Here is a 27,279-nt window from a genome sequence, read left to right as displayed (position 1 = left end):
TAACAGCGATCATTATAGCCTTCCACCTTCCAATCCGCTTTCATGATTCCACAGTCAGCCAGATCTTATAACGCCCCTTCAGACCGACGGCCGACGACTTGTGTGGTACACGCGAAAAATGGTCAATCTAATTACTGGTACGGCGTCGGTCAGTTAAAACCCAACTGACCTAATGGCAGGCTCTGTGCTCGAAAAATGTACTACCAATGACTAGGCGACAAGTTGAAGAAATCCATGAAGCTCCCACCACTGGGGTCGGAAAAACCGTGCTTCCCCATCCCATGTCCGCGCAAAGTGTTGTCATACCCCTTGGCATTCAGATCATCCATCACGATCACAATATCAACTTTAGGAAACCTTCCCTGAACTCCATTTAATTGCTCGTGAAGCATCCTTCTCCACTACATCGGAAGCCTCCGCTGGTGAGTAGCATTGTACAATTGTGTTGCTCCTTAACCTGGTCCGGGATCTTGCAGTCAGAAGTCTGTTAGAAATCGGTGGTAAAAGTCACAATCCGACACCGGATTCGTGTCTGATACTACGTGGCTTTCCAGAGTGCAAAAGGGAGAGGTGTACTCTCCGGACTCCCGCCATCTTACTTCGCTAAACACAATTGAATAATTGGCCGTATATTAAGGGAGTGAAGATAAGCCACCAGGGTTGAATTCAGGTCTACGAAATTGGCTTTGCCAAAGATGAAATTACCAGGCTCACGTATTCCAGAGCAAAATGATGGATACCAGAAGCTTTGTAAGAAAGTGCCTCTGGACATTGGGGAAAGCTACTCGCAGGCAGGTTGGGAAGGACAAGACCAAAAGGACGACCTGAGTGACTTCTGGTGAAGTTGAACTGACGAGGATGCATAAAGAGGAGGAAGGAAGAAGTTAGTGAAAAGTTAAGAACTTAAGTTAGACCAGAGAAGCATAGGAGGCTAAATTCACCATAATCAAAGAAGAGGAGGCTAAAGTTAAAATTTAAGGTAATCTGTCGAAGATTTCGCACACAGGTCAGAAAGCCTCAGATAGTGAAACTATGCAAACGGGCTTGCGTTGAGTAAAAAATTATGTACGGGAATATAATTAAGAGAAGAGAAGGAGGCAAAATGGGTTCACAAGGAAATGAGACTTAACGGCGCTCAGAACACCTTCGCCAGTTGCCCTACCCAAAATCCTGCCATAGCAAAAGGTATCTGTCAAACCGAAAGTCAGAACAGCCTTCAAAGAAAACAGAAATTCAAAATCCTATCATCTAGCCTAGCTTCGACGAGATAGGCAGGCAGCGCAGATATTTTGTGCTTCTGGTAAGGTTTGATGAAAATCCTCTAGGTAAAAAAGGAAAGTTGAACGGCAAAATAACGGTTACGGCAATATGACGTTATTACCCGACCAAAGGTGCGATCCTTGGTCAGCTTCACAGTCGGAAGGGTAACGGAGATGAGCTGCTTCTCCGCCTGGTAGAGTAAGCCAATCAGGATATGAAGAGTTGCTTTGATCGTGAAGCAGCTTGGGGCAGTTCGAGTAAATAGACCATAAGTTCGGAGTGATTGCAGATGTAGCTTGCAGTGTTGCAGGGACCATTATCCGTGTGATGCTGGGAGGCAGCGGATTATAGCAGCTATGTCAACAGGATGATCTACGTAGGACCGTGTTGAGCAGACAAGAGTGGAGAATTGGACACCCGGGGTGGCTTAAATGAAGCTCCAGTATTAACCAAAACGCTTAATGAAGAACGAAGCTGGGACGCCTCAGTGGCCGAGGAAACAAGGTTCCTCGATGAAGCAACTGAGAGCAGTTGCGCTGCGAAGGGGTTTCTGAGTGTGCCTAGGATAGAACGAACCATGCCAACTGCTTGGAAGATGGAAAGACATAAGGCAAGCGTAAAAATCGGATTCCGCCTATTGACTGCTTTATCAAAAAACTAAAGCAGATTGATATCTGTGACTAATGAAAGAAAACGATGTACATAACTTGATATTAATCAACAAATAACTCATTCTGCAAAGCACGTCATGGAAACAATTATGGGAGATTATGAGGATAATTGTGTCTTAACGGATGATAATATGTAATGCTAAATATTCAATTTTCTAACTCACCTCTGGTTGCAGGCGATATCATATGATAAGTGGCACTTGCACCTCCAGCACTCTCACCAAAAATAGTGACACTGCTCGGATCTCCACCGAATGCTGCAATATTTTCCTGTACCCATTTCAGCACCATTACCTGATCCTTAAGCCCAAAATTGCCAGGACAATCCGAAGTCTCGGTACTCAGAAAACCAAGTGGTCCCAGCCTAAAGTTTCCACTTACAAATACAACGTCGTGATCCAATAAATATTTAGGTCCATAAAATGCGCTGATACCGGCTCCACACTCCCAGCCGCCGCCATGGAACCATACCATAACTGATAATGGTCCAAGCACATCTTGCTTCTGAAATTTCAATAAAGGGTAGCCATTAAATCGTGGGAATACTCGTATACCGTTTTCAATTAGATATGGATATTCGACCTTTTTTAAGCACATTTTCCATAGACTTTCAGGCCACATTTCCTTATTCACCGTAAAAACTTTAGAAAGGACTAAGCCAATAAACTTACTTGTGGAGTGTAGACGTTCAAATACAGGCAATCCTCGCTACCTTCAATTGTATGATCACGCCGGAATGGGTCACGTTGTATGCAAATTGGGGAGTCCTGCACAGCTTGTCGTTCGCCGGTCCATGAAGCAGCTGGTACTGGGGGCTGAAATTAGAAAAGGATAGAGGAGTGTGAGCTGAAAGTTCATGTTCTAGTCTTTTGGGTGACAAAGTAAAACGCCTGCAATTGTAGCTCGGATAATCATTTGAATATTCAGCTCTTGTTTCTGAGAAGCATTGAGGAGGTGGATTCAGGGAACTTAGAGCTAGGGTAAGCAAGCTGACTGCACTGGAATTATCCCTGCAAAATTGAAGATTCAGAGCCTTGCTCATCCTAGTCTAGCCCATATTCCAACTGAATCACCTCCACCTCCTCTACCCAGCATCCTTACAATTTAATTTTATTGTTATCCCAGAGAACGAGAGCTTTTTAATATTCATCGAAGAGGACGGAAACTAAATAAACTGTTTGCCAAATGGGCTCGACCCGCACTGCATGACTATACGCTTCATAGTCTAACACCCCTTAAAGTGCCGTCCCACAAATACCGAAAAAAAAAATTTGAATTTAGATAGCAAAGTATTTAACGGCTCCACCAATTGTACGCCCGGAAAAGAACACACAGGAGATGCATACAAATGTCTGCTAAAGGCCGACGGAATAGCTTTTGGCATCGACTCATTTTGAATTTAGTATGGAGGCAACCACAAGTCATTACCACTCAATAGACTCACTAAATGGCTGCCGCGTCCATGTAGTAAAGATATTAAAGTTTAAGTGGCGAAAAGGATTGTTTACATATTACCAGGATTGAGTTTGCACAGGACTCTCGGTTTGGTAAACAATTGGCGCTCGGGCTATTGTACGATGATCCACCCTTGAAAAGTTTCCATTGGAAATGATTTCAGCGTGGATGGAATTATGTAAATTTTGCGTTTATTTGGTCAGGATTGTATGGGCATGTATTTATTAATGTGGGTTCGTAATGAATAAACTCAATTAGCAGAAACGCCCGAGCAACCATGAAAGGAGCATTTGCGTATTTCAAAAGGGCTCACCACGTGCCTTTGAAACTTAATTAAAGCCTCCAAGGGTGAGTGTAGATATCTCTACTAATGAGAGAGTGGCAGAGCATTAAATTTAAAGCCTATTCACATCATCATCATCCAACCAAAGGCAATAAGAGGAAAATCAATAATTACTTTGGATGTTTCGACCAAAGGTTTCCTTCTTCCCTTCAGCCGGGGCTGGAAACAATCCGGCATCTTCCTTGAAAGAAAGTTACTCTTCAAAACAATATATAAACGAAATCAAATAATTAATTGAGCTTTCATGCTTTCAATCGATTTCTAATTACTTTCCCAAGGTAGAAGTTAGCCGGTAGCCTTCAAGCTGGAAGAAACTGACACCCAATACAGGGGTTGGTATGGGGCTGAAAAAGCAAACTTTAAAATTGTTTTGGAAGAAAACACAACAGGATTCCGAACTTTCCAACCACCATTCGGGTGATTGTTAGTCTAGCAGAAAAGTTTCTTTTAACAATCCATCGGAATTAGACAACAAATTTTCACTCCTACCCGCTTAGGGGTCGGTGAAACCTCAAATCAAAGATATTGAGTTTTTTAAATAAAATTTTGATAGACTTCATCAAGGACAGTTACATGTATCGATAAAGAGGGTATCATTCTCTCCAGATTTATGTTATAACGAAACCATATCTTCTGAAGAGCGAGAAATTTATTCTTTATAACAACAACGTAGCAACCCTAAAATTTAGGATGGTATAACTGTTTTGCAGCCTCGAACGGATGCGATTTTTCTTCTTCTGAAAGCGCATCAAAATCTACAATAAAGGTGGTTTGTCCCGGAACAAAGTTTTTTTACGCCAACATATGGTATACCCCTATCACGTTATAGGAGGAACAGTCCTATGTGAAGGAGCTAGGGTTCTAAACTCAACGAACTAAGGCTAGAAATCCTAACCCAAATCGTAGCTAATAGATCATTCAGTCAAAACGTTGAGGAGGTCCTGTGAGGAAGTAGAGACATTCTCAGAAGGAGTGCGCCTTCAGAAGATCCCACCTAAAGCCTCCCAAACACGAACTGGCAGGCCAGTCAGTTACGTCTAAACAGTCCACAATTCATCCGGCCGTCTCCTGAACTTAAAATGCCATAAACGTGCTGGCATGCGGGATGGCACCTTTTGTTCAGCTCTGGCCTTGAAAGGCATTAAAACGCAAATTTGATGTATATGATCTACTAATGTAACGATTTGCTGATCTCCTTTCAAGCCACCCGAAGCGCACATATATTCGCCGGTTAACAAACTGCTGAGGCATAACTGAGAGGCTTACCGGATCAGGCTCGGTGAGTTCTGTTGCGATGCAGTTTGTACACAAAACCTGGAAAAACCTCTTGAAACCTCCTAAAAGCTCAATTCCCAGGTTCGAAAACGTATAGTAAAATTAGATGAATGTATGACAGAACCAACAAGAACTTCTAAAAATTAACAGACTCAATCGTGACTTTATATTTATGGTTACCATTTGCAGCTTGGTAGGGTAAAGCGCGTCAACCACAACTACGCGTAATCGCTCACGGTTACCTAAAATAGGCTTCAGCTCTCCCCACGACTTCCCGAGACACCAGACCCCTTCTCCACTCTTCTGCGCCAAATTTTTGTTGGGGTGACCCAGTCGTCGGCCATCTTGAGAGAGTGGAGTCGATTCCACTACATGGCGTAGCCAACAATGCCTTTATGATCGCTCCTGAATACCTACACCGACCTATTATAGATGGCAGAGCTATCCCAGAAATCTAAAAAGTTAGCGAAATTGACCATGAAGGTCCGCCTGTGCTCGGTTGACACGTTGTTGCACGCCTCTGTGCTAACCAGGCACAGGAATATGGGGGGTCCTTTGAGCGCTTTGATCCAGCACGTGTCATTAGTACAAAATTAGCGTGTCTATACCGATGCGTGGGCCCGCACCGGGTCGAATTCGCGACGACCTTACGAAAAAAACCAGAACGCGAGCTAAACCTGGAAAATAAAAACAAACGCTCGAGGAAATACAGCTGAAGACCAGTGAGACAATCACTGCTGGTAAGCGGCTGAGTATCTGCGTGCTCTACGAGGAAAGGCAGCCAATGTTCCAGACAGTGAGTTAGGCCTTGAGGTCCTTCGTGCGAGCGACGCTCAGGTTACAACCCTCGACTCGTATTGAATTGTTCTGACTCTACCGATCACCTTCACTTTCACGAACTTCCAATCCAGTTTGGCATTGCACCGCTTTGCTGCACTGCTTAAGTTGAAGAGCCGCTTATACACGATATCTCCGACCTGAAATTCACGAGCTGGGGATCGCAAGTTGTAAACCCTTTCCTGTGTCTCTCTTGCTTGGGAGATACACCTCTGAACCTCTGCTCTCAGAATAGCAACTTTATCCTGAGAACAAACCTCCAAGGTCGCATCATGGAAGCCATTCAGTCCTCGTAAAAAGGCGTAGGTACTCCCATTGATGATCATGCTCTGCCCAAAAACGATGCTATAGGAAGAAGTTCTTATCAAGACCTGTTTCACTCAACGAAAGGCACAGCTGATGGATGACAGCTTATTAGTGAACGATTTACTCTTTCCGAGCCGTTTGCCTCGAGAGTATAAAACAGTGTAAATGTGTTGTATGCCATACTGCTTTAACCGGCACCACAAATGGAAACTTCGAGAGAGAATCGAGAACGACTATTGCTACTAAATTTCGGGGACGAGATCTGGGGTATGGGCCGATCAAATCGATATACAAGCGTTGAAATACCCGATCGGAGATGAACGCTTTTCCCATTAAAGGCTGGAGCATTTCGTTGGGAGCTTTTGACATCTTGCACGTTTCAAAATTGCGGATATAGTCCTTGACCTGGTAAACCATTTTAAGCCAATAAAACCACAACCGCAGTCTACCCAAGATTTTGCCAACACCCCTATGTGCACTTGAAGGATAATCATAAACACGGGTGATCACCTCAGTCGTCAGCTCCTCCAGAATCCAAAGCTTCCAAGCCTATTGCAGCTTCTCTCCTGAAGCATGACTGGTTCGCTTGTATACCAATCCATCGCACACCTGCAGATCAGGGAGTTTGTTGGAATTTTCCCTAACACGCTGGATCAGTCGCAAATAGTTCGCTGTCCGAAAATGTAGTGAATCAAAATTCACGTCTGCGTTGTTTCCACTTCTCTCCAACGGATCCACCTCGGCTGAGGAAACACAACCCCCATGAAAGTCGCACAAGGGGGGACAACCGGAAATAACTGGGCCGAGAGTACAGCTTCCAGGAATTCCTCCCAAAGTATATGCTCTTAAATAACCATCCTGGTGTCCATGGTTACAGACAGCATCTCTATAGGCAGAGCTACTTCTGAATTGTGCTTTGCAGATACAATTCTAACCACCCTTCTCTATCATGTGGGGATGGAAACCCACAACGGCTAGACTGACTGATTGACTGAACGCCTATATCTTCTAGATTGCCGATATCACAGTAAACTGAATTGACATAGAGGACATGTAACCAGCCCTCTGAATAAGCTGCCCTACATAGAACACAACCTTGACTAAAGGCAAGGCTCCGCCCATTCAAGCTGCCATGTCCCCACAGAAGCAAATTCATCACAAGCCCAAAGTCCACGAAATAGCTCCCTCTGCAAACACAAATTTCGCGTAATTGGGAACATAGATTTAGCGTATGGTAGGGTATTTACCGAGTCTGGTGGAAAATTACCAGAGAGTCCTGGTACGGCAGGGATGTAGGTCTCAAAAAGTACATTGTCATGTTTAATGTCATGTATAATGGGGCGCTTGTTCCACCTGTATCAGAGGAAACTACGATTGTGAGCTTTGCGAATGATCTAACTGTGGCTGTTACAGCAAAGCGCCTAGAGGATGTGGAGGCCTACGCGACGGAAACAGTGAGACCGGTGAAGTTCTAGGTAGAAAGAGTTGGGCTTACCTTAGTGTACGAGAAAATTTAGAAAATCTTAATAAGAAACCGTTGAAAGAACACTGTGAAAGTGGAAGGCGATGAATATACGGTCGTATCAAAGGTGGCTATCAAATACCTCGGGATGGTAATGGATGCCAAGGGAACACCTAGAGTATGCATGCCCAAAGGCCGCCAGTACCACTACGACACTTGCAAAAACGGTGCCGAATATTGGCGGCCAAAACGCTGTCGAAGGTCACTTCTAGCCGGAGTGGCGCAATCGATTCTGGTTTATTAGTTACCTGGGTGAGCAGAGGCGGGCATGATACCTGTCGACATTCTAGCGAAAGAAGTGAGTCCACTGCACCATACAAGGTATATGGAAGGGCACACATGAACTGAATGAACTCTGATAACGCAGATGGGTCGAGTCTACGAAGGGTCGGTGGATGCACAGGCTTATTCCCAACCCATTAGGGTAGGTTATGAGCAGAAACATTGGGAGACCAACTACCAAATCACCCAATTCCTGACTAGACACAGCGGTTGCTAAATACAGTACCTGCTCCACTTTTGGTTGGATGATTCACCGAATTGACGCGGCGGCATACCGGTGAATCCAGAGCATATGATTTTTCACTGCCCAAGATTCGCAATGGAGAGGAGCAATCTGAATCAAGCGTTGGGCAAGAGCGTGAGTGCGAAGAATATACATAGTTGCGGGGATGCCGAAGCCAAAGAGGAATTGGCTTACGGTTTCCTCCGCAATTGTAAAAATAGAGCAAGAGTTGCTGACCGGGCAGAGAAGGAGGAAAGCAGAAAGGAACGGAAGGACGAGTGCCTGAAAGGAAACACACTCCGCGAAGTAATACCTCAACGGTGGTCGCAGGAGGCTGTGGCTGGACTTTATTGGGTGCGAATCCAACACGCGCCCGCTCTACCTGGGATGTTGCTGCGGTGGAGCTGAAGCGGACGTGTCTTTCTAAAATTTTCCAGATCCGCACAAAAAGAACGGGTTCCTTAGATGCATACTAAAATATAAATAAGATGACCCCTTCCACTTAGCTCTACCAAAAATCAGTAGTCCAATCTCAAGTCATCGCTTGAGATTTTTTTAAAAGGGTACCTCGAAGGAGAATTCAACTTCAATTTAATCATACCAACCCTTCAGTGCTACTCCCAGGTTCCACGGATAACAATTCGTTTCTTATTAACAGTTGCGTTTGTTAACGAAGACAGATTTCAATAGCTATCGCCAATAGTACTCACTATACATTGGTACTGTATGGCTTTTCCCCCACTAAACCGATAAGGAAGAAATTACAATAAATTCCCAGCCAATTCCCTACTTCCATGTTAGCTACCCAAACTTAAGGATAAAAACTTCTCACAAACTGGTCGTACCTATAAAAGTCCCTGCCTAAACTACTTTTCAAGTTTAATCCGTAGTGAAAGAAGCGAATTGAACCTTTCTTTCCTGAAACTTTCCACAGCAACGGGATGTGGCTAACCTGACCAACTATATTAAAAGTTTCCGACGGTTATCCTTATTTAAGAACTCCACTAGTCGTGGTCTCATCCTGGACAAATTCTGATAAACTCATGGGTTTTGTGGTCTTTACTTTCTACTATATTTACCTCCATCTCCCACACTTTCCTGCAAATGCAGATTGAAGTACCGAACTTCTTACTTACCTGCTGTGGTATTATCCTCATCCTATACGCAAAGTTATGCCTTCCTACTCTGGTTCTTAACCAAAGAAACTTTTATCTAGTTTGGCAAAGTAAAATATCAAGTTTATGTAGGAGAATAAATTTATGTATCTTTGTCTGGATCTGAAATTATCATAAGATCCACCACTTTCAACTGAATAAATAAATACAAGTGACTTTTCCGTATGTAAGGCATGCAAATGTGCGGTTATGGGGGAAAGTCCTTTAAATTCATAGAGCAAACGTTCCTACGCTCCGCATGCATACATATTTCGCTGAATTAATCCGCTTGGGACATACTACTCTCTCTGAAATTTTCTTAAGAAAATGAGTATGAGAAAGGTCATGCCTATTAGTAAGGGTTATTCCCCTTGAAGACATTAACGGGGTTTCTAACCTGGGTTTTTAGGAAAGCAGTTGCTGGGCGCACTATTTCGCTGGAATCCCTGTGCCTAGGCTCGGCTCTATCCGAGAATACATACTTTATGTGTCCTTTGACGTAAGCTCCACTCTGGAAGTGGAGCGTAAATTCCAAAAGCATATTATTCACGGAGTAAGGGTGCAATTCCCGACTACGAACCTTCCATTACTTTGTGCAATTCACATGAATAGCATCTTTTTGATATTACAGATTTTGAAAATGTAGTATCATTCCGCAACCACACTCCCATATCTATTCATTTTCGTCGTATCTATACATCGAACAATTCCTTTAAATTGCTGAGTACTCTCACCAAAGGATGCCTAAGACATTCAGATTTTATGCAAATGACCCAACGTGACGTACTTGAAAACAGGATAATATGATCATGAAAGTAGGAAAATGAATATTACATATGCACACATGAGTACCTTCTTAGAAGACATCCACCCGACATTCGCTGAAAGATACTATGACCTGAACAGGTACAGGATAACCGTATTCAGCATCTTAAAAGAGTGTTTGGGGTGGGAAGAAAAAGTTGCTTCTGAATGTACAATATATTTCGCAGTAAAGGAGTACTCATGTGTTCTATGCATGAGGAAATCAGTACATATTCATATGCGTGGTTATAATAGCGAGTATTCAGGAAAGGAGACCTTCTAGGAATTATGCGATGTACGTCCTGTTTGCAAGTTCATTAGTGGCATTATGTTAAGCTTCTTTTTCTTGGAAGCAGGTGGATCAAATTATAAAGGTTTAAGGTTTAATGCAGCTTCAGGATGATGATTCTGGAAGTTTTTCCTCTTAAGGATTGCTTAACAGTAACAACATCGTCAACATCCTTATAGAACTGCAAGTAATGATAAGCGGATTAGGTACCATCATTTTTTCAAGAGAACACTGAAAATAATCATTCAACTAGAACTCTCTGCCCACGTTTTTTTCTTTTTGAGAAGGTGGAAATCTTCAAAAGACACTGGCCTGGACACGCCACCGTGTGGGATTCTTAGCCACTAAAACCACCCCCGACTCCGACAGGATCGAACAAACTACCCTAGCTATAAGCAACCTGGAAGCATGCCGTGGCCCCCCCACGTTCAGCATCATCCTTGCCAGGGCCACACTTGCAGTGGATGCTTTATCATAAACAAACTCCACGTGTTGCTTATTAGGTATAAGCAACACGTCAATCATCACTCCCAAGTATTCGATGGCAGGCTTAGAAGTGATGATATGATTCCCAATTTAAATACGGTCAAAATTTCTTTTAGTGTCCGGATAGCTCAGTGGTTAGAGCACTAGGCTGTCATACGGAAGGTCGCGGTTCAAATCTCACTGGTGGCAGTGGAATTTGCATCGTGATTTGACGTCGGATACCAGTCGACTCAGCTGTGAATGAGTACCTGAGTCAAATCAGGGTAATAATCTCGGGCGAGCGCAATGCTGACCACATTGCCTCCTACAGTCTACTGTAGTGTACCGTTACGGTCTTGAATGAAGTGCTCTAACACACTTCAAGGCCCTGATCCAATATGGATTGTTGCGCCAACGATTATTATTATTATTAAAATTTCTTTTACGGCGCTTGGTGATGAGGACTGGTTCCGTTTTTTTTCCTCCGCAAGTGTCAGACCAGAACTCTCTAGCCAACTCTTAATAGCACTGATCGCTTCGCATGAGTATAACTCAGCATCTTCGAGGTGCTTCGCGACCACAACTAGCGCTACATCGTCGGCGTAGCCCACCACCGTGGCTTCCTCCGGAAGGGGAAGATTAAGTACATCCTTGTACATGATGTTCCACAGCAGCGGGCCCAGTACGGAGCCCTGTGGGACACCCGCGAAGATAACGTACTCCTGGGGCCCGTCATCGGTCTCATACCAAAGCCTCCGTTCTTATAAATAGCTGTTGACAATAGCTGCAAGATAAGCGGGAATGCCAATCCTTGCCAGAGATTCCCGTATTAGGTTCCAATTAGCCGAATTGAATGCATTTCTCACATCCAGGGTCACTACTATGCAATATTTGCTAGTACTGCTCTTTCCGTGAATTGGTATCAATGGTTGATCTGGCTTTATGGAACCAATACTGCCAATCTGAGAGATCTCCCTGGCTCTCAACAAACGGGAGTAATCTATTATAGATTACTCGCTCTAGTATTTTGCCAACAGTCTCCAAAAGACAAACAGGTCTGTAGGAGGTTGGCTCGCCTGAAGGTTCGCCAGCCTTAGGCAGTAACACCAGCTTCTGTCGTTTCCATGATGCAGGAAATTTTCCCTCGGACATGCACGCTTCGAACAACTCAACGAACATGTCCGGTCTGAATTCACGGCAAGGGCCCTATTCGGAACGCCAACCAGACCCGGAGCTTCGTCATTTCCTATCCTAGCGCAGATTTCCAGCAGCTCATTACTGGTGACTGGCGATATTGCCGTGTTGTTCAGAGGTCGCTGGAAGCTGTCTATGAACTCCTCTTGCTGGGGGAATAACCCCTGGACAATTTTTAACAAGAGTGAAGGGCACGTGATCTGCGGAGATGATCGGCCTCTGATTCGCCCCATCACGATTCTATAAGCGCTCCCCCACGGGTTTACGTTCGCTTCCGAACAGAGCTCCTTAAATCTTTCCCTCTTGCTCTTGCTTGGATGGCCACGTGCCCACGTATAGAGAGCTGATAGTCTCTCATGTGTGTTACTCAATATACCTAAAAAAATTTTCTAACCGCTATCATTGCTAAAAACCTGTGCATCGCGTTCATGTTTAATCTTTCAGGATCAACAGATTTTAGAGAGTCATGTCTGCTTTAGTGCGATCATCTACACTAGTACCCTGAGCAAGACCGGGAACGTGTGCCATGTTCACCAAATAAAAACTACTTCCCGAGGGTTTCATTCAAGAAGTACTTCCTGACATAAGCCCCCGGTCATATAGTATTCTCCGTTCCATGAAAAGTTGGGAAGTAAAAAGGACACGATACCCGTATCTCTGTTCAAACTATTCCGTAATATTAACGATGAGCTCTTGCATCCGCCAAACTTCCAAGGATCTACGCTGCCAGTAATTACATGACTCCATCCCTGTCATATGACTGTTCACCCCCACAGGAGAAGAATTTTACACACAAGTACTTCGATTAAGATTCTCCCGTAGGTAATAGTGCTTTGTCCTAAGTGCACTACCAAGCTTGGCAGCCATCAGACAGCAGCTAGCCAAGTGTAACTGCCTACATAAATGATGCATTCAACAACATGGACCTAACCATTCAAAATATCATGCATTTCCAACTGAGTGCGCCATTAACATTGATTACGTACCTATCCCGTGTCAGGGTCCTCTCCCAAACGTAATTCTTAAGAGTAGTGTCCTTTTTTGCTGTGCCTCCTATCCTCTTTTTTTTGTTTTTTTGAAAGAAGATGGAAAGCTTCAAAAGCTACCGTTGACTCCTGCCAGGCGGTTATTTGGGACTCTTACCCACGAAAACCACCACTTTCTGCTTCCACTTTCCCCACGGGACCTCCTTAAGGTATTACGTCGTGGGGTGGATCAGAATCTATCCTGCGTTCGTGTTCGCGTTCGTGAAGCTCCGGTTACCTTCCTCCTGCCTAAGCTTCTTATAATTGGATGCTATTACCTTTTCGACTGCAGTCCACAACCCTTCTATTTCAACGTATACACCATCATCTTTTCGGGTGTGAAGTTATCCCTAGTTATACCCTCTAATCCAGCCCATTGAACTGCGATTCCCGGGCATTGAAATGAAGCGAGTTCTGCGTGCTCTGCAATGTTCAGGCACTTTGGACACTATGACGAATCGTCCTGCCCAAATCGATGGAAGTATACTCGATAACCTCCGCGTTCACTCAAAACTGGCAAGTAGGCAACTTGCCTACTTCGCCGTGGGATCGCTCGATCCATCTCCGAATATCCCATATGATTCTTTGAGTTCATCGGCCTTTCTCTGATTTGTTCCACCCCTCCTGCCACTGAACTAGTCTCACTCTGTGCGAACAGCCGCCAACAAGGAGATGGTTTTCCCATGAGATACGCGCGATCATAAAGGCGTCGGGCTGTATGATCAAGGTTCACTCAAAGGTTTGTCTGGTTTGCTAATGAGAACTAGTATATGTCTTTTCCACTCTGTGGGAATCCACGATCGGTTCGGCCTGCTAGTTGTGCCGGGAGAGCCCCCAATGCACCCGGCTGGCAGTTGAACTGAAAGCACCATCTACATACCGACAAGCCACAACATCATTAGTTCAACTATGGACGTGGAAGGCCTTGAGACTAAAATTTGAGAAATTTTTGTGTATAAGCATTTATCAAAAATGTTCACCACCGATAAAGATTCCCATAACATTCTTAGTCATTTTCCATTCCATGACCGACCCGCGGAATAGTCAAAACTGACAGACCCCAGACATCCCATCCACTTAACGGCCGCCGGTCAAATGCAGACTCTTCAGGCGTAAATGGCAGGGCGAATTGAACGTGGAAGACGAGCAAGCGGTGAATAACTCGGCAAACATATTTGGCACTATATTCACTGCTGCCTGAAGGAGATACCATCCAACCCATTTTCTGCTAAATTCGTTGCAGCCGCCAAGACCTCTTTCCCACTTACCATTCGAATTTCGATGGGATCCACTTGAACAATAGGAAGGTTGACGATATTCACATTTTGCGGGAAAAAGTTTGCCACTATCTCATGTAGCAAGCTAGGGCAAGTAATAGGAGGAGGGTGTTTGCCTTTGATTTTGGACATTACTGTTTGTAGGAGCCATCCCAAATCAGCTTCCCCAAAAGACTGCTGTGTTTGCTTTTACCTTTGCCTCTTTGTATTGGCCAAGTAGCTACTCGCATTCATACTACATAGTTTCTCTTTCGCTGACTCCGACTTCTGGCCTTGGTTAGGCACTGAAGCGTTTTTTGGATTCCAGAGTTGCACCAGAAGTTTGGTACTCGTTTTTGGAAACCAGTACACCTTAGAATGAACACGTCGAATCCTCGTAGTAATTTTCGCCGATCTGGGAAACCTTCTCAGTTGCGTTTCCCTCTAGCAAGGTAAGCAAGAAACATCGAGGAGGGAATGGTACAGCATTAGCCGACTCTCCCCGTATTCCATCAAACTTTTCAATTACTGCACAAAGCGATTGCCGTTTAACAAAAAGGTACTGAAAGAAACTTCTCAGAAGCCCGGATGGCAATACCTTTCAGCGTTTAGCCGCAAAGGTCCATAGATCCTGAGGCTTCTGGAAACAATCATCTATGAGACGCTAAATCTCAAAGATAGACACAAGAAACGACCAGCTCTCGAGGTATATTATTAAGGACAGGATAGGACACTCTGCAAGGTGGGATGGGAGAATAAAGCCATGTGAGGCTCATGCGCAAGGGATCCATTCGTGGTCCGGGCAAATATCTTTCGAACTTTTGAATAATGTCTTGTCCACAAATGAGCAGTCCACGCAGTAACAGTTTGTGGTATGATTTCCCATTGCCCCTTGAAACAGCTGCCCCTTCCCACCCAGACTCAGGAAGCTCAGGACTAAGTGAAACAAAAATAATGATATGTACTTAGGGCAGAAAAAAAGTGGTTAGAACTCCATGCCATTGGAGGAAACAATATCTGCGACTCCATGCGGTTACATTGTTCCCATGCGTTAATCAAAACCGTAAGTTGCTTCTTGATTCGTTCAGCCCATACTGCTGCAAACCTATTTGACATAAGATCAATTTCTCAACTTCCTTCCAGGCTGGAGCCCCCGTTCAGTTATGTCTAGCTTCCCGCCATGTTAATCAGGGAAGAAGGCGTCAATGACAACTCTTCAATTCTATAAAGCGGATACAGTACATAAAAAGGTCTAAAAAGGAAATTGCATTCACCTCTCTCTAGTTTAAGGTCTACTCTCGGTTAGGCCTTAAAACGTTCCGAGAAAAGTTCGGTTCGGTGCCGAAAACCCACAGTGGATTACAAAGGAAGGGACATTGACCACTGAGCTCATATGCACATACTCATATACTCTGCTTCCATACACATGTCCCATATCAACTCCGTAAATAATTTTAGTGTGGAACTCAAGGTCCATTGGTCGACATCCCCACATGAACCAGCGGCTTCCAAATAATCCCGACAAAATTACACTAAGAGGGTAAAAAATTCATATCTTTGGGATGTCTGTGGATAGCACAGTGGGCTTTAAGAATGTAGAGAATTATAAGCAACAATCCCCTTTTTCGAAAAACCGAGCCCCAATACTTTCAAAAAGGACGAAAAGTTTTAAATGAACATTTCACTTTTAGACATAATCCGACCGTTCCGTCCAAATATGCCATGTTGAAAATAAACTCAGCCTTCATAGAAGCTAGCCTGAAGAATAAAAACGATAACTGCCACTTCAGATACCCATTTCAACCACTTCAACTCCAGTTAACCTTCAATCAAATAACTTTTATCATTAATCCACGCGTACACCAAGCTATGTACAACCAAAAATTAACTCCTGAGCAAAAATTTGCACAATTTTAAATTACTGCCTTCCAGCAGCCAATTATGCTGCTCCTTGGTTGCTGTTGGCGATTTCAACCATTCAAGCAATAAATTCAACATAATGAAACACGTGCAAGGTGATAATCACGTAATTATAGTAATTAAAAATGATTGCATTCTATGAGAAAAAAAAATAAGGAAAAAAGAAATTCGCATTAGCAATTTTAATGGAGTCTCAGGGATAGAATTTTTATGGCAAGAAACATTTTTCTTACCCAAGTGAAATGCTTTTATCCAAGAAATAATTGGTTAATTTACTGATTGGGTAGCCGAGGTCAGACAACTGAGTTCGAATGGATTAATTTGAAAGAATCTTTTTCTATAAATTAATCTAAAGAAAAAATAGTGAAGATGACCTCGTAGAATCGAGGAAGGTAGCTCCTCTCAGAATGTTTATTTATTTATTAACAAATTTAGTAATTATTTGGAAAAAAGGCCGCTCCCCGACCCGTCGTTATAAAGTAGGCTCAATGATCTCGGTCAGACAGGGCTAAGTTTCTAGATGGCATCATTTTTTATTTCTGAGCTAAGTGACTTCACACCTTCCAGTTTATAAGCGCCAGGTAACCATCAATTAGTTTGACCAGTGGAGATGGACTCCTGACAAGCGCTTCATTCCGGCCCTGAAGAAAAACTTTCATAAGAATATGTGTCAACCCACGCGTGACTTCTCTGCTGGCGTAGACAATCACGAGAGTCATTTAAGACGACTACACTCTCAAGCGTAGATAGCGGCTGGCAACTGGGACTGGGATGATGCAGTAACAACCACAACACTAACGCAAACAATATCAGTAACAACAATTACGAAGACACAACCGTCAATAGCCAGAATTTTTAGAAAGATTGGCAATACACAATGTTCACCGCCTTCTGTAACTAAAATCGGCAATTCATCTATAAATCCCTTTGCAAGACGCACAAAGCTCTGACCTGCTCCTACTAAAAAGGCATACAGAACCCCTGTCCCACTTCGAGCTGCGCGACACTCCCTTATTGGGAAAATAGGTTGAGCAACTCGCCAACCAGGTCAATGGAAACGCAAGTCATCTCACCGGAGAGGATGGACCTCATCCAAAAGACAAGAAAAACTACTTAAGAAGCGCCAGACGGTCTTACGGAAAATGAAGACTTCTATCATTGTCCAGTGAAACATGCCTGCGGCTGTCAAAAATGGACAATGGACATGGAGAAACTCCTGGACCTTATCACACACCAGCCAAACACTGTTGGAAAACCAACGAAGAGAAGCTGAAGAAAAAGCAAAGCCCACAAGAAGGGGGGGGGGGGATTGATACAGGACAGCAATGGCACAGAAAGAAGAACTAGAGGACTATTCAGTAACAACATGGTAGGTTGGATAAAGACAGAAGTAATTCCACTATGGAAAAGTCGAGGTCAACTACGACAACAACGTTAGCCCTAAAGAAAAAAATAAGAGGAAAACCACAGTCAGAGGTCCTTCTCGTCAAACCGAACGAAGGAAAATAGTACTACGTGTTGAGCTCGGCTGATTTGCATTGACTGAAAACACACTCTAATAGTAAAATTTCCCGGGTTCCTTCCCCTAAGTAAATATTTATGTATTTTTCCCCGAATACGTATTTCGACAACCATTTGCTGCCTCCTTTCACCAAGGTTCTTCGAAAACGCCAACACCGATGCCAAACCAAACGAGGTCCAAAATGAAACTCTATCACGGAAAGTTACCTGTGCATTGGTGCTGGAATAGCAAGTCTACAAACAAATTGCTTCAGACTTCAGTGGACTGTGCAGCATGCAAGGGGCCAAGATGAAGTAACCTTTAAATCCACAAAATACGCGAGAGGGAAAAAGGAAGTTCGCCACCATATTAACAGGAAATAAGCACCCTGCTTGCAGCAGGTAGTAGGTGACATTGAGAAAAAGCCATAGGGCTTCGGGTACAGCTCAATTACCCTGTTCCAAGAAGGCAACGAAAATGAAAGAAATTTTTCAGTTAACTTTTCCTGTCCATCCCTTCCGAGCTGACGTTGCTGATGAGAGGCATGGTAGGAGGAGGAAGGTGCTCACGAATGCCCACCCTTCACTATAAAGGAACTGAAAAATATTGGTCATGAAAGAAAAAAGCACTGAGAGCGGATGGTATTTGCAGTGAAGTACTCAAGTACTCATTCAAGTATAAGCCGGACCTGCTACTCAGCGCGTTCACGAATGTTTGACAACGGATGTTTTCTCTCACGTTGGAAGGTTGTAAAGCCCGCGCTGAGGAGATAGTCCAAACGATGATACTAGCTGAGGCACACAGTGACCAGGAGCGGTGGTCTTTGTGGCGCTAGATGTAAAACATGCCTTCAATTCTACAAGGTAATTCGATATGCTCAAAGCACTGACGAATTGTTTCCATATTCTATCTTTTTTCCTGTATATTGACGCACCGTTTAAAGGATCACATCCTCCTCTAGGAGACCCGGGAAAGGATAGTCCAGAACGAATGTCACATCAGGCGCGGCTCAGGAATCTATCATGCGGAACGGCTGATCGATAGTCGGCTACGACTTGATGGACCGCATCCGGTCGGTTGCGCGAATGATGTTTCGGAGTTGGTCCCTGTAGGCACGGTTGAACAAGCACAGCGCATAGTGAGAATGCTGTGGAGAAAATCGAAGTAGTCGTCCTGACCAAGGAGAGAGTTCCCAAAGTCCTCCCTATTCAGGTTGGTGAAATCATGGCAACTAGAATGTTTGCGATTTGCCAGATGGTGGCCAGTGCCGGAGGTCCCTTATCCAGTAGGCACGATTTGTTGAGTTTATCCTTCTTTACGGTTGGGTATGGACTGATCCTTCAATAAGAAGATGTCCTTTTACGATGTAGAAGGAGCATTCAACAACGTTGGTACCAACGCCATCAAGAAAGCCTTGCCTAGTATTGGATTGGAGGGGTATTTTACGCATTGAATTATATCCATGCTAAGTACCTTGATAATCTAGTCGGATTTGGGAGGAAACCACGCCCCAGGGTGGCGCCATCTCCCCGGTGATGGTTAATAGTGATGAACGAAATTATGACGACCACTTGGTGATATTAGTGTCAGGGAAATTTGCGTCCATTATGACCGATATCATAGAAGGAGTGTTGGAGAAAGTGTGGAAAAGGTGGATTGGGGATAAACATAACCAAAACGGAGCTGATTCTATTCACCACCAAGACAAGAGTAACTGAATTGCGCATACCGCGGCTGAATGAACGAAAATTGGTTATTTCCTCCAATGAAAAGCATTTGGGTCCAATCCTGGATCTAAAGCTAAATTGGAGATTGAACATAAAACTGACGGGAAAGAAGGCCGGTATAGCCTTCTATGCCTGCAAGAGAACCTTCGCAAAGAAATGGGGCCTGCAGCCGAGGATAGTTCTCTGCATGTACACAGCTCTGATGCGTCCAATCCTAACGTACATCTCTACCTGCCACCATACGCAGGTTTTGAACAAAAAATGTAATAGAAAGAAGCTTAATAGGTTTCAAAGAACCGCGTGGGCAGGTGCTACTGGGGCTCTCAAGTCCAGTCCGGCAGATGCTTTCAACATAGTCCTGCATCTCCTCCCCCAAAATCTCGACATTGAATACGTTGTTGCATGCCATAATAACACCCTAGACGAAACACCTCGGGAAATCTGGAAATTCCCCATGGACTATCCCACACGCAAGCCGAACTTCACGAGGAACTTTGCTGTGGACTTTCCATCCAGAGGAGAGTGGAAGACCGGCGGCGTCCTGCAAAGCTCTGACACAGTTTTCCTCACCGTTGAATCAAAGATGGTCTGTGGAGTCGGTGCGGGAGTTTTCTCGAATACACGCAATGTATCCGAGTCGTATGGTTTCCAAAATTTCACCAGTTTATTCCAAATGGAAGGACTAGCGATACTAGAAGCCTGGCTGAGCATGATCCGAGCCCAAAGCATAATATAGCCATTCTGACCGACAGCCAAGCGGCCAATAAGGCCTTGTACCCAGTCTCCAGGCTAGTGGGGCAGTGCAGAAACGCTTGAACTGTCTGGGCGGCACGCTCAAGGTCACCCTCCTATGGGTACCGATCATAGAAACATAGAGGGGAATGAACGGTCTGTTAGATTGGCCAGGTGAGGCTCTGCTCTTGGCATTCCTTCGGCGGATACAGTCGATGTCTCGCTCACGACTGTCAAGGATGGCATCTATTCGCACTACTTAGCAGCCATGAACCTCAGATGGCGAAGACTCGTCTGTGCCAGACGCGTGCAAATGAATACAAGATTACGGCGGCATGCACGGGGCCCTGGCCCATAGGGGACCATGCCGCCAGGCTCGGCATACAATACAATTCGCATTGCCGAAGCTGCGGAGAAGAGAGGGGGAAACCCCCAGACACTTCCTTTGTGATTGTATAGCTCTAACTACTCTCAGGCTACGGACACTGGATAAACCATTATAGGGGAACCTCAGAGAGATTTCTAGCTGCAAGGTGGGCGAGCCGCTTTCCTTCGTGAATGCTACGACCATCTCAGATCGTACGCTAATTTTTTAACTGGAAAATGCAAAAAAAATGCAATTTTAAATAGATAAATTCGCCCCGAAAGCTCAGCCTTGCAGAACACCCTTATTATAATACTTCCGGGAGTTTTCTCCCTGGTTTCAGTGCTTAACATTAACGTTTTTCAGCATTTATCTAACACCGAATGACCATAAGGTGAACTTTTGACACCAGGTTGACACATCTATGACACGATTGGGGGTGATTTTATCACCAAAGCACTGGAATAGACCATGCCTCATCCAAGCTTCAGAAGGAAACAGATCTTGAAATTAGGGGTGTACCGGTATCCAGACTGGGAAGAAAGCATTGTCCACATAACGCCTCGAAGCCATTATTACCGTTGATGGGGGTGACAAGTTCTAAAAGGCTTATCGGCAAATGATTATCGATACATTATGTTGGAAGTGATCACTGTCTGTCTGTAAATGGAACGTCGCGAAGGTTAAAATTGGATGGTTCCTCGAATCTCCTGGGAATGGCAGAGCTATCGTGGAGAATATTTCGAGCGGTGTAGTTCAGTTTTCAATCTGACAACAGCAGCCTCTCTGGCTTCCATATCCATAAGTTTCTATCTATTGAAGGACGGCAGAAATTGCTGAGTTACAGTAAGAAAAAATATGGGTGAGGCAAGCCACGCGCCGATCAGCACAGGTAAAAAATACCCCAAGTTGTTGTATCCATAGCAGGTGCTCAGAGGTGGCGGGGAGGAGGACGGGGCGGCAACCCTGTCGGCTGAATCAAAACCAAGTGGCCGAGGAGAACCTCCATAGTGGTGACATCGGGAGACGCTGTATCACATTGGCTTTCTGGCCGTGATGCAGTAGGCGAATGCTCCAAAGATCTAATCAAGGCGATCAGACCCGAGTCTGCACGGGGACTCATCTAAAATAGCAATAGTCACGAAACCTTACCAGGGGTATACTGGTACCATGGGAACCGGGATATCCCCCGGATTCACATACTTCAGGAAAATTCCTATTGTATCTGCGTCCAGCTCGGTTGTTTGCGGTTGGCCTCCTAGTGAGAGCTTCATGCGGATTGTGGTTGCATTCAAGCGAACAGAGACCTTCGCGTCTCAGGGTGGTGTTGCGCTTCAATACGGGTGCCATACTCTTTAGTTCGGTAGTGATTTAGGTAGGTCTTGCATCCACCAGTATAGATGCCGAGCCATGCACTTCGTATAGACTGGTACCGTTGTTGCTTGTCTCAACGGGGCTCTGATTGTAGTCACAAAATCAATCCGTGTCCTAAGAAGACCGTGGGATTTCTACCGTGGAAGAGCTACTTCCATGGTAGAAAAACATTCGTCCAAGGTGTCAATGAGCGTGTATGGGTGAACGTGGAGCGCGGCTGCCCGAAGGGATCTATTGCAGGTCCATTTATAAGGAATCTGATGATAGATGAACTGTTGGGTGAGCTTTCGACCGTTGCTGAATGTATTGCCTACGCCGATGATCCCCTCATTCTTGTTGAGCCGGGTGTTCCCCCGGCTTGAGGTCGAACAGCAGGGTGCTGAGTACATGCGCATCGTTAACGCGTGGTCTTTACAAGTCTGTGTCGCGACCTCAACGGAAAAAACCGTCGCGATGATGCTCAAAGGCTGTTAAACTTAATGGAGTTCCATTGAGATACCGGAAGAAAGTGACATACTTGGGAGTCACGGTCGCGGAACGTATGTCCTTGGCTCCGCACCTGCTCAAGCCACGTTTGACTACATTGGTGTGTATGTTGAAGCGTGTGTTGAGGTGTGAATGGGGTCTAAACAAGAGAGCCGCTAGATCCATTTATGTGGGACTCTTTCTTGCATGTTGTACGTACGGGTCTCCTATGTTGTATGATTTGGCGTTGACGGTGCAGAGCAGGTAGCTGCTCTATGCTTTTCAACGAGTGGCATTGTTGTTGTGTCTTCCTGTATGTCATACGGTCTCGACTGACCCCATGCAGGTCTTGTTGGGTGCTCTTCCTCTTGATCTGGAGGTAGTCCGGCGTGCCACGGCTTATAGGATCAGGAGGGACGTACCTTTGCTGCAAACCGATTTAGTAAGTGTTGATCAGATGGAAGGGCTCGGACCGCTTGCCCTCAAAAGGGTGTTAGACGAGAGTGTAACATCTAAGTGGCAGCTCATATGGAACGAATGTGGCAAAGGTCGGGTCACATATGAGTACGTCAGATATGTGTCTGCCAGAGGAAGTTCCGTCGTGGACTTTGCGCTTGGGATGGGCTTCCTCCTGACGGGGCATGGTAACTTGAATGGGTTTCTCTTCAAGCGGAACCTTGCCTCCAGTCAGGATTGTGCTCTGTATGGGGCAAACTCAGAGGACTGGTTCCATGTTCTCCATGTCTGTCCGGCGTACTGTGAAATTCGCAATCTAGATGACATGGGCTTTCGTGTGGTGAACGGTATCTTTGATTTTAGCCAGTGCCTTGCTAGCAGTGAGACACTTCGATGTGCTAATGTTTTCACGGGTGTTGCCTTCCAGCGAAGGAGGGAGTTTCTCGACGCTGTTTCACCTGCAGTATGATGGGCTAATGGCCTTAGTGGTCGTGGTGGATAGCCACCAGTCCTGCGTGTTTTGTGTTAGTGTTGTCTTGTGACGTCTTTTTGTGTTGTATTGTACGCAGAGCGGTTGTTGACTGGTGGAAAGGTTTCATTGCGGTTCTCCGCTTCGAGCTAATTCCAATCAACCTGTTGGGGAGTACCGTTCCCACGTACTCGAGGAGGGCGATCAGACACGAGTCTGCAAGGGACTCATCTGAAGTGGCTTTTACCACGAAAACTCACCGGAGGTTATCTGGTACCATGGGAACCGGAATGCCCTCTGAGAACATATGCTCCAGGAGATTTCCTGGAGGATGTGTTCTAGTGGAATTTGCGGTTGGTTCCCTAGTGGGATTTTCATGGTGGGCAGAGCTCCTCCAGATGTTACACTGTTCCTCTTCCAGGTCACATGACTGGGTGATGGTATCCCGTTCAAAATCGGGGAAATTTAGAGTATCTAAGATAGCGACAACGATGACTATTATACAATAGAACATGCCTATGTTTGCCTGTGTTTATATTATATTTTTGCGGTTGAATTCTCTTTAATATCGACACTGATCATGAGTGGAACCACTTATAAATGATATTACCATAGTCATACATTATTCAGATGTAAATCTACCGGAAAGCTAAAAAATATCTATAGATTCCTGATACAATCATTTCCCATGCAATGTTATCGCGCAATAGTTCTCTGAAGTGCAATTAAATCAGGTAAACGATTTACAACTGAAACCTAAATGTTGTAGTTTTTAGTTAGATGCAATTCGTAATTTGATGCATCTTAGATAAACTACGTTGCTACTTTATTTTGTATCTGATTTAAATTTTGACTATTCAGTGAGTATACTGATATATCTATAATTTTGTTAGTATAATACGGTCTAAAACTGGCAAGCATTGCGAAACGTCGTGCATCCACTATTTTGCAAAGCGATAAAATCTGACAGATGTAAGATAGTAACTTAAGATACAGAAAAGTCAACGAAACTAAGCCATCCTCTAACATTGGCTAAAAATTACAACCGTAAAACTTCCATAAAACACAAAATACGTGTAAACAGTGACATTAAATTCAATTTTCAATGGAGTAAAATGCACTTTTCTTCTTTGACTAAAAACCTGTAATAGCAATTTTCCCAGTACAGTAGGCACAATTTGCATAATCACATGTAAACTCGATAATATATTAATATATCTCCAGACACATGTACATACGTCGTACTTAAAGTCAGTTATCGATCTCTAATGCACACTCTAGTGTAACTCTGGGAATTTACCGTGGAACTTGTTTGTGTTACTTCAAAACTTTACCATGAATCGGGAAAATGGAAAATACACGTGAGTGATTCATACGCACGAGTGGATTCAAACTGAATACTATATGTAGGTAATGGGACATGATTAATGTCGCTATTGTCTAAACGCGTAAAATATGTAATTTATTCAAATAAGAGACTTTCGGCTTATGTATGAATATTTCAAATCTGATTACGTTTGTTTTCCTTCGCCGCACTGCAGTCCTTGTAAAATATGTTTTGGGAATAGAAAATCCATTTGGGAGATACACAAGTCAGCAACTGGAGCAGGTACTACTTTTCTTTTCTTAAACAATTTAGAATACAACTGTTTCATATGCAGAAGCTGGAAACTCAGTTGTGCATTATTTTCTTGGAACCCCTTCTTCCCCTAGTATCCTCCAGGGAGCATTGGATGAGGAACAGGATAGGTAATCTTCTGTCGGTGAGAGTGGAGCAGTGCTTAACAGTAACAGTCACCAAGAAATAAAAATAAAGACAAAACTACCCCAAATAGTCCCCCATCTAATACTAGCCACTTTCAACAACGCTTAACTTCAACAATCGAACAACGCCCGGTTTCGTTCTTAGCCGTAGAGATAAAATTCATTATATCAATAAAATCGCTATTCTAAACCCCGAGATAATTCCAGGGCGAAGAATTACCCCCCCCCCCCCCCCTCCCCCCTTTCGTCAGACTTGCCTCCGCAAGGAATTGCGCTGATAGGCTCATCGAGAGAGGAGATATGTTAATTAGTCTAGTTTCGTCAGTGACAAAATTAGATTAATTTGTCAACACCCCAAGTCCAGATTTTAGCTCTACGACGATGCTTGTTAGTTCAGGTAAGAAATACCACAGATTTCAACAAAGAATAAGCTCATTGTTAATGTAAATACGATTATAGATCTCCATTAAGTCTCCTTGCTTTCGTTGGTATTCATTTTCAGTGTTTCATTACCTGCCTTTCTTTCCAAATTCAGAGTCATTTTGCTAAGGTCCATGAGTCGGTCAGAAAGTAAATAGTTGTGATCAAATTAGTCGAGGTGTTCGAAGAAAGATCTGATGGTTCATTGCAGCCCTCAATATCCTCCGAACAAGATACCATGAAGAACATCATCGAGAATGAGAAGAAATAAGATCAGTGAAGCAGCACTGGCGGACTCCATTTTGCACTGGACATTCTTCAGAGATTTTTCCTCGGTGCAGTACGGGAAATTTCGCGCTATTATATGTCGCTCTCATAATAGCTTTTGGTTTTTCCGGAATAATCATCTTAGAGCATTCCAGATACACTCACAGCTTTGCAGGGAAACCGTTACTCCATTTGAGTACATTAATAGCGGAGTCGATTTCTCTTCGTGTAGTAGCCCGCATCCGTATGATATAGTGACTAACCATTTTATCCCCAACAGGCGGAATTTTACCGGATGTGGTACGTTGAAGAACACTGACGAAGTGTTCCGTCCACCTCTTCAATAGCTCGTCATCGTGGATGTCCCTCAAAGGACCATCGAAAAATTTGCGGCTACATGCATGTCCTTCTATGATGCGGTATACAGTTCAGTATTTCTATCGGCGAAACCTTAATTTGCTACGGCAACCATTAGATAGTGATCCCTTTTAAGACCGACGCGAACGCCTCTGTTGTTATGCAAATCGAGACGATAACTTCCATTTGATTGCTCGTACGATGTGAGTTAGCTGAAACCCAACTGACCGTCTGGCAAGCTCTGCGCTCAAACAATAGACCACCAATGAGGCTGTGCGAGCTACAAAGATCAATAAACCCCCCACTGTTATCATCATGGGAGCCATATCGAAACAATATGGTGTCCTTGGTGATGGGCGATCTGACGCATTACGATGACAATGTCACCTTTAGCAAGCGTCTTTTGAACTACGCGTAATTGCCCGTAGAAAGCATCTTTCTTCAATACTCGCGTATCGGAAATCTCCGTTGAGTTGTCGCACTATACAATTGTGATGCTTCTTAACCAGCACCGGAATCTTGCAATCAGAGTCCTGCCTGAAACCGCCTCCTAGGTCAAAAGAACGCTCCTTCCGGTAGCCATCGGAAACAACTCGCGCCTGCTAACACTCGTCCTTCCACATTATAAAAGCACATTGCCATAAGTGTGTCCAGAAGGAGAAGAGTACTCTCCAGAGTCCTACCATTTTACTTCGATGAGACCCTGAATGTTATACCGTTGGAATTCTCACTCAAGTTGGAGAAACCGAGCATTCTGAGGACCCTCGACACCGTTGTCGGCGAGCGTAGACACATTCCAAAAATCAACCATTAGGCGTTTTTAATAGCCAAAACTCATAGTCGTGAGGTCGTCCCTACCGGAAGCCTTGTCGACGTTTCGGTAGCAGAAAATTTCAACATTTGCAGATTATTAGGCTACAAATTTTCCGACAGCAGACAATACTTGAAGTGTATTTTCAAACCCCAACTGACACATACATACTCTTCCAAAGTTTTGTGACAATAAATTCATCTGTTCTCGAATTACTTAAATTCCGCCATGCTATTAACATAGTATGATGGTCCCAAGCCCAGGGTTTGTGGCAGCGTACTCTGTACTATC

The 27,279-nt window shown here is 44.2% G+C and overlaps 1 protein-coding gene across 1 annotated transcript in view; it reads right to left on the bottom strand.

Annotated features, from left to right (window-relative positions):
- The window catches only part of LOC119654768 (esterase E4), a 61,171-nt gene that overhangs the window by 19,180 nt on the left and 14,712 nt on the right, over positions 1 to 27,279 (bottom strand). The window contains exons 2-3 of the mRNA XM_038060309.1: positions 2,603 to 2,746; positions 2,096 to 2,435 (exon numbers count right to left, since the gene is read on the bottom strand). Of these exons, the coding sequence (XP_037916237.1) occupies positions 2,096 to 2,435; positions 2,603 to 2,746 (484 nt within the window). The remainder of the gene's footprint in view (positions 1 to 2,095; positions 2,436 to 2,602; positions 2,747 to 27,279) is intronic.

Source organism: Hermetia illucens, chromosome 4 (genome assembly GCF_905115235.1).
Source record: "Hermetia illucens chromosome 4, iHerIll2.2.curated.20191125, whole genome shotgun sequence".
Classification (NCBI taxonomy): Eukaryota; Metazoa; Arthropoda; class Insecta; order Diptera; family Stratiomyidae; genus Hermetia; species Hermetia illucens.
The sequence above is the reverse complement of the archived record's forward strand: the minus strand, read 5'-3'. Positions and strand labels throughout refer to the sequence as shown.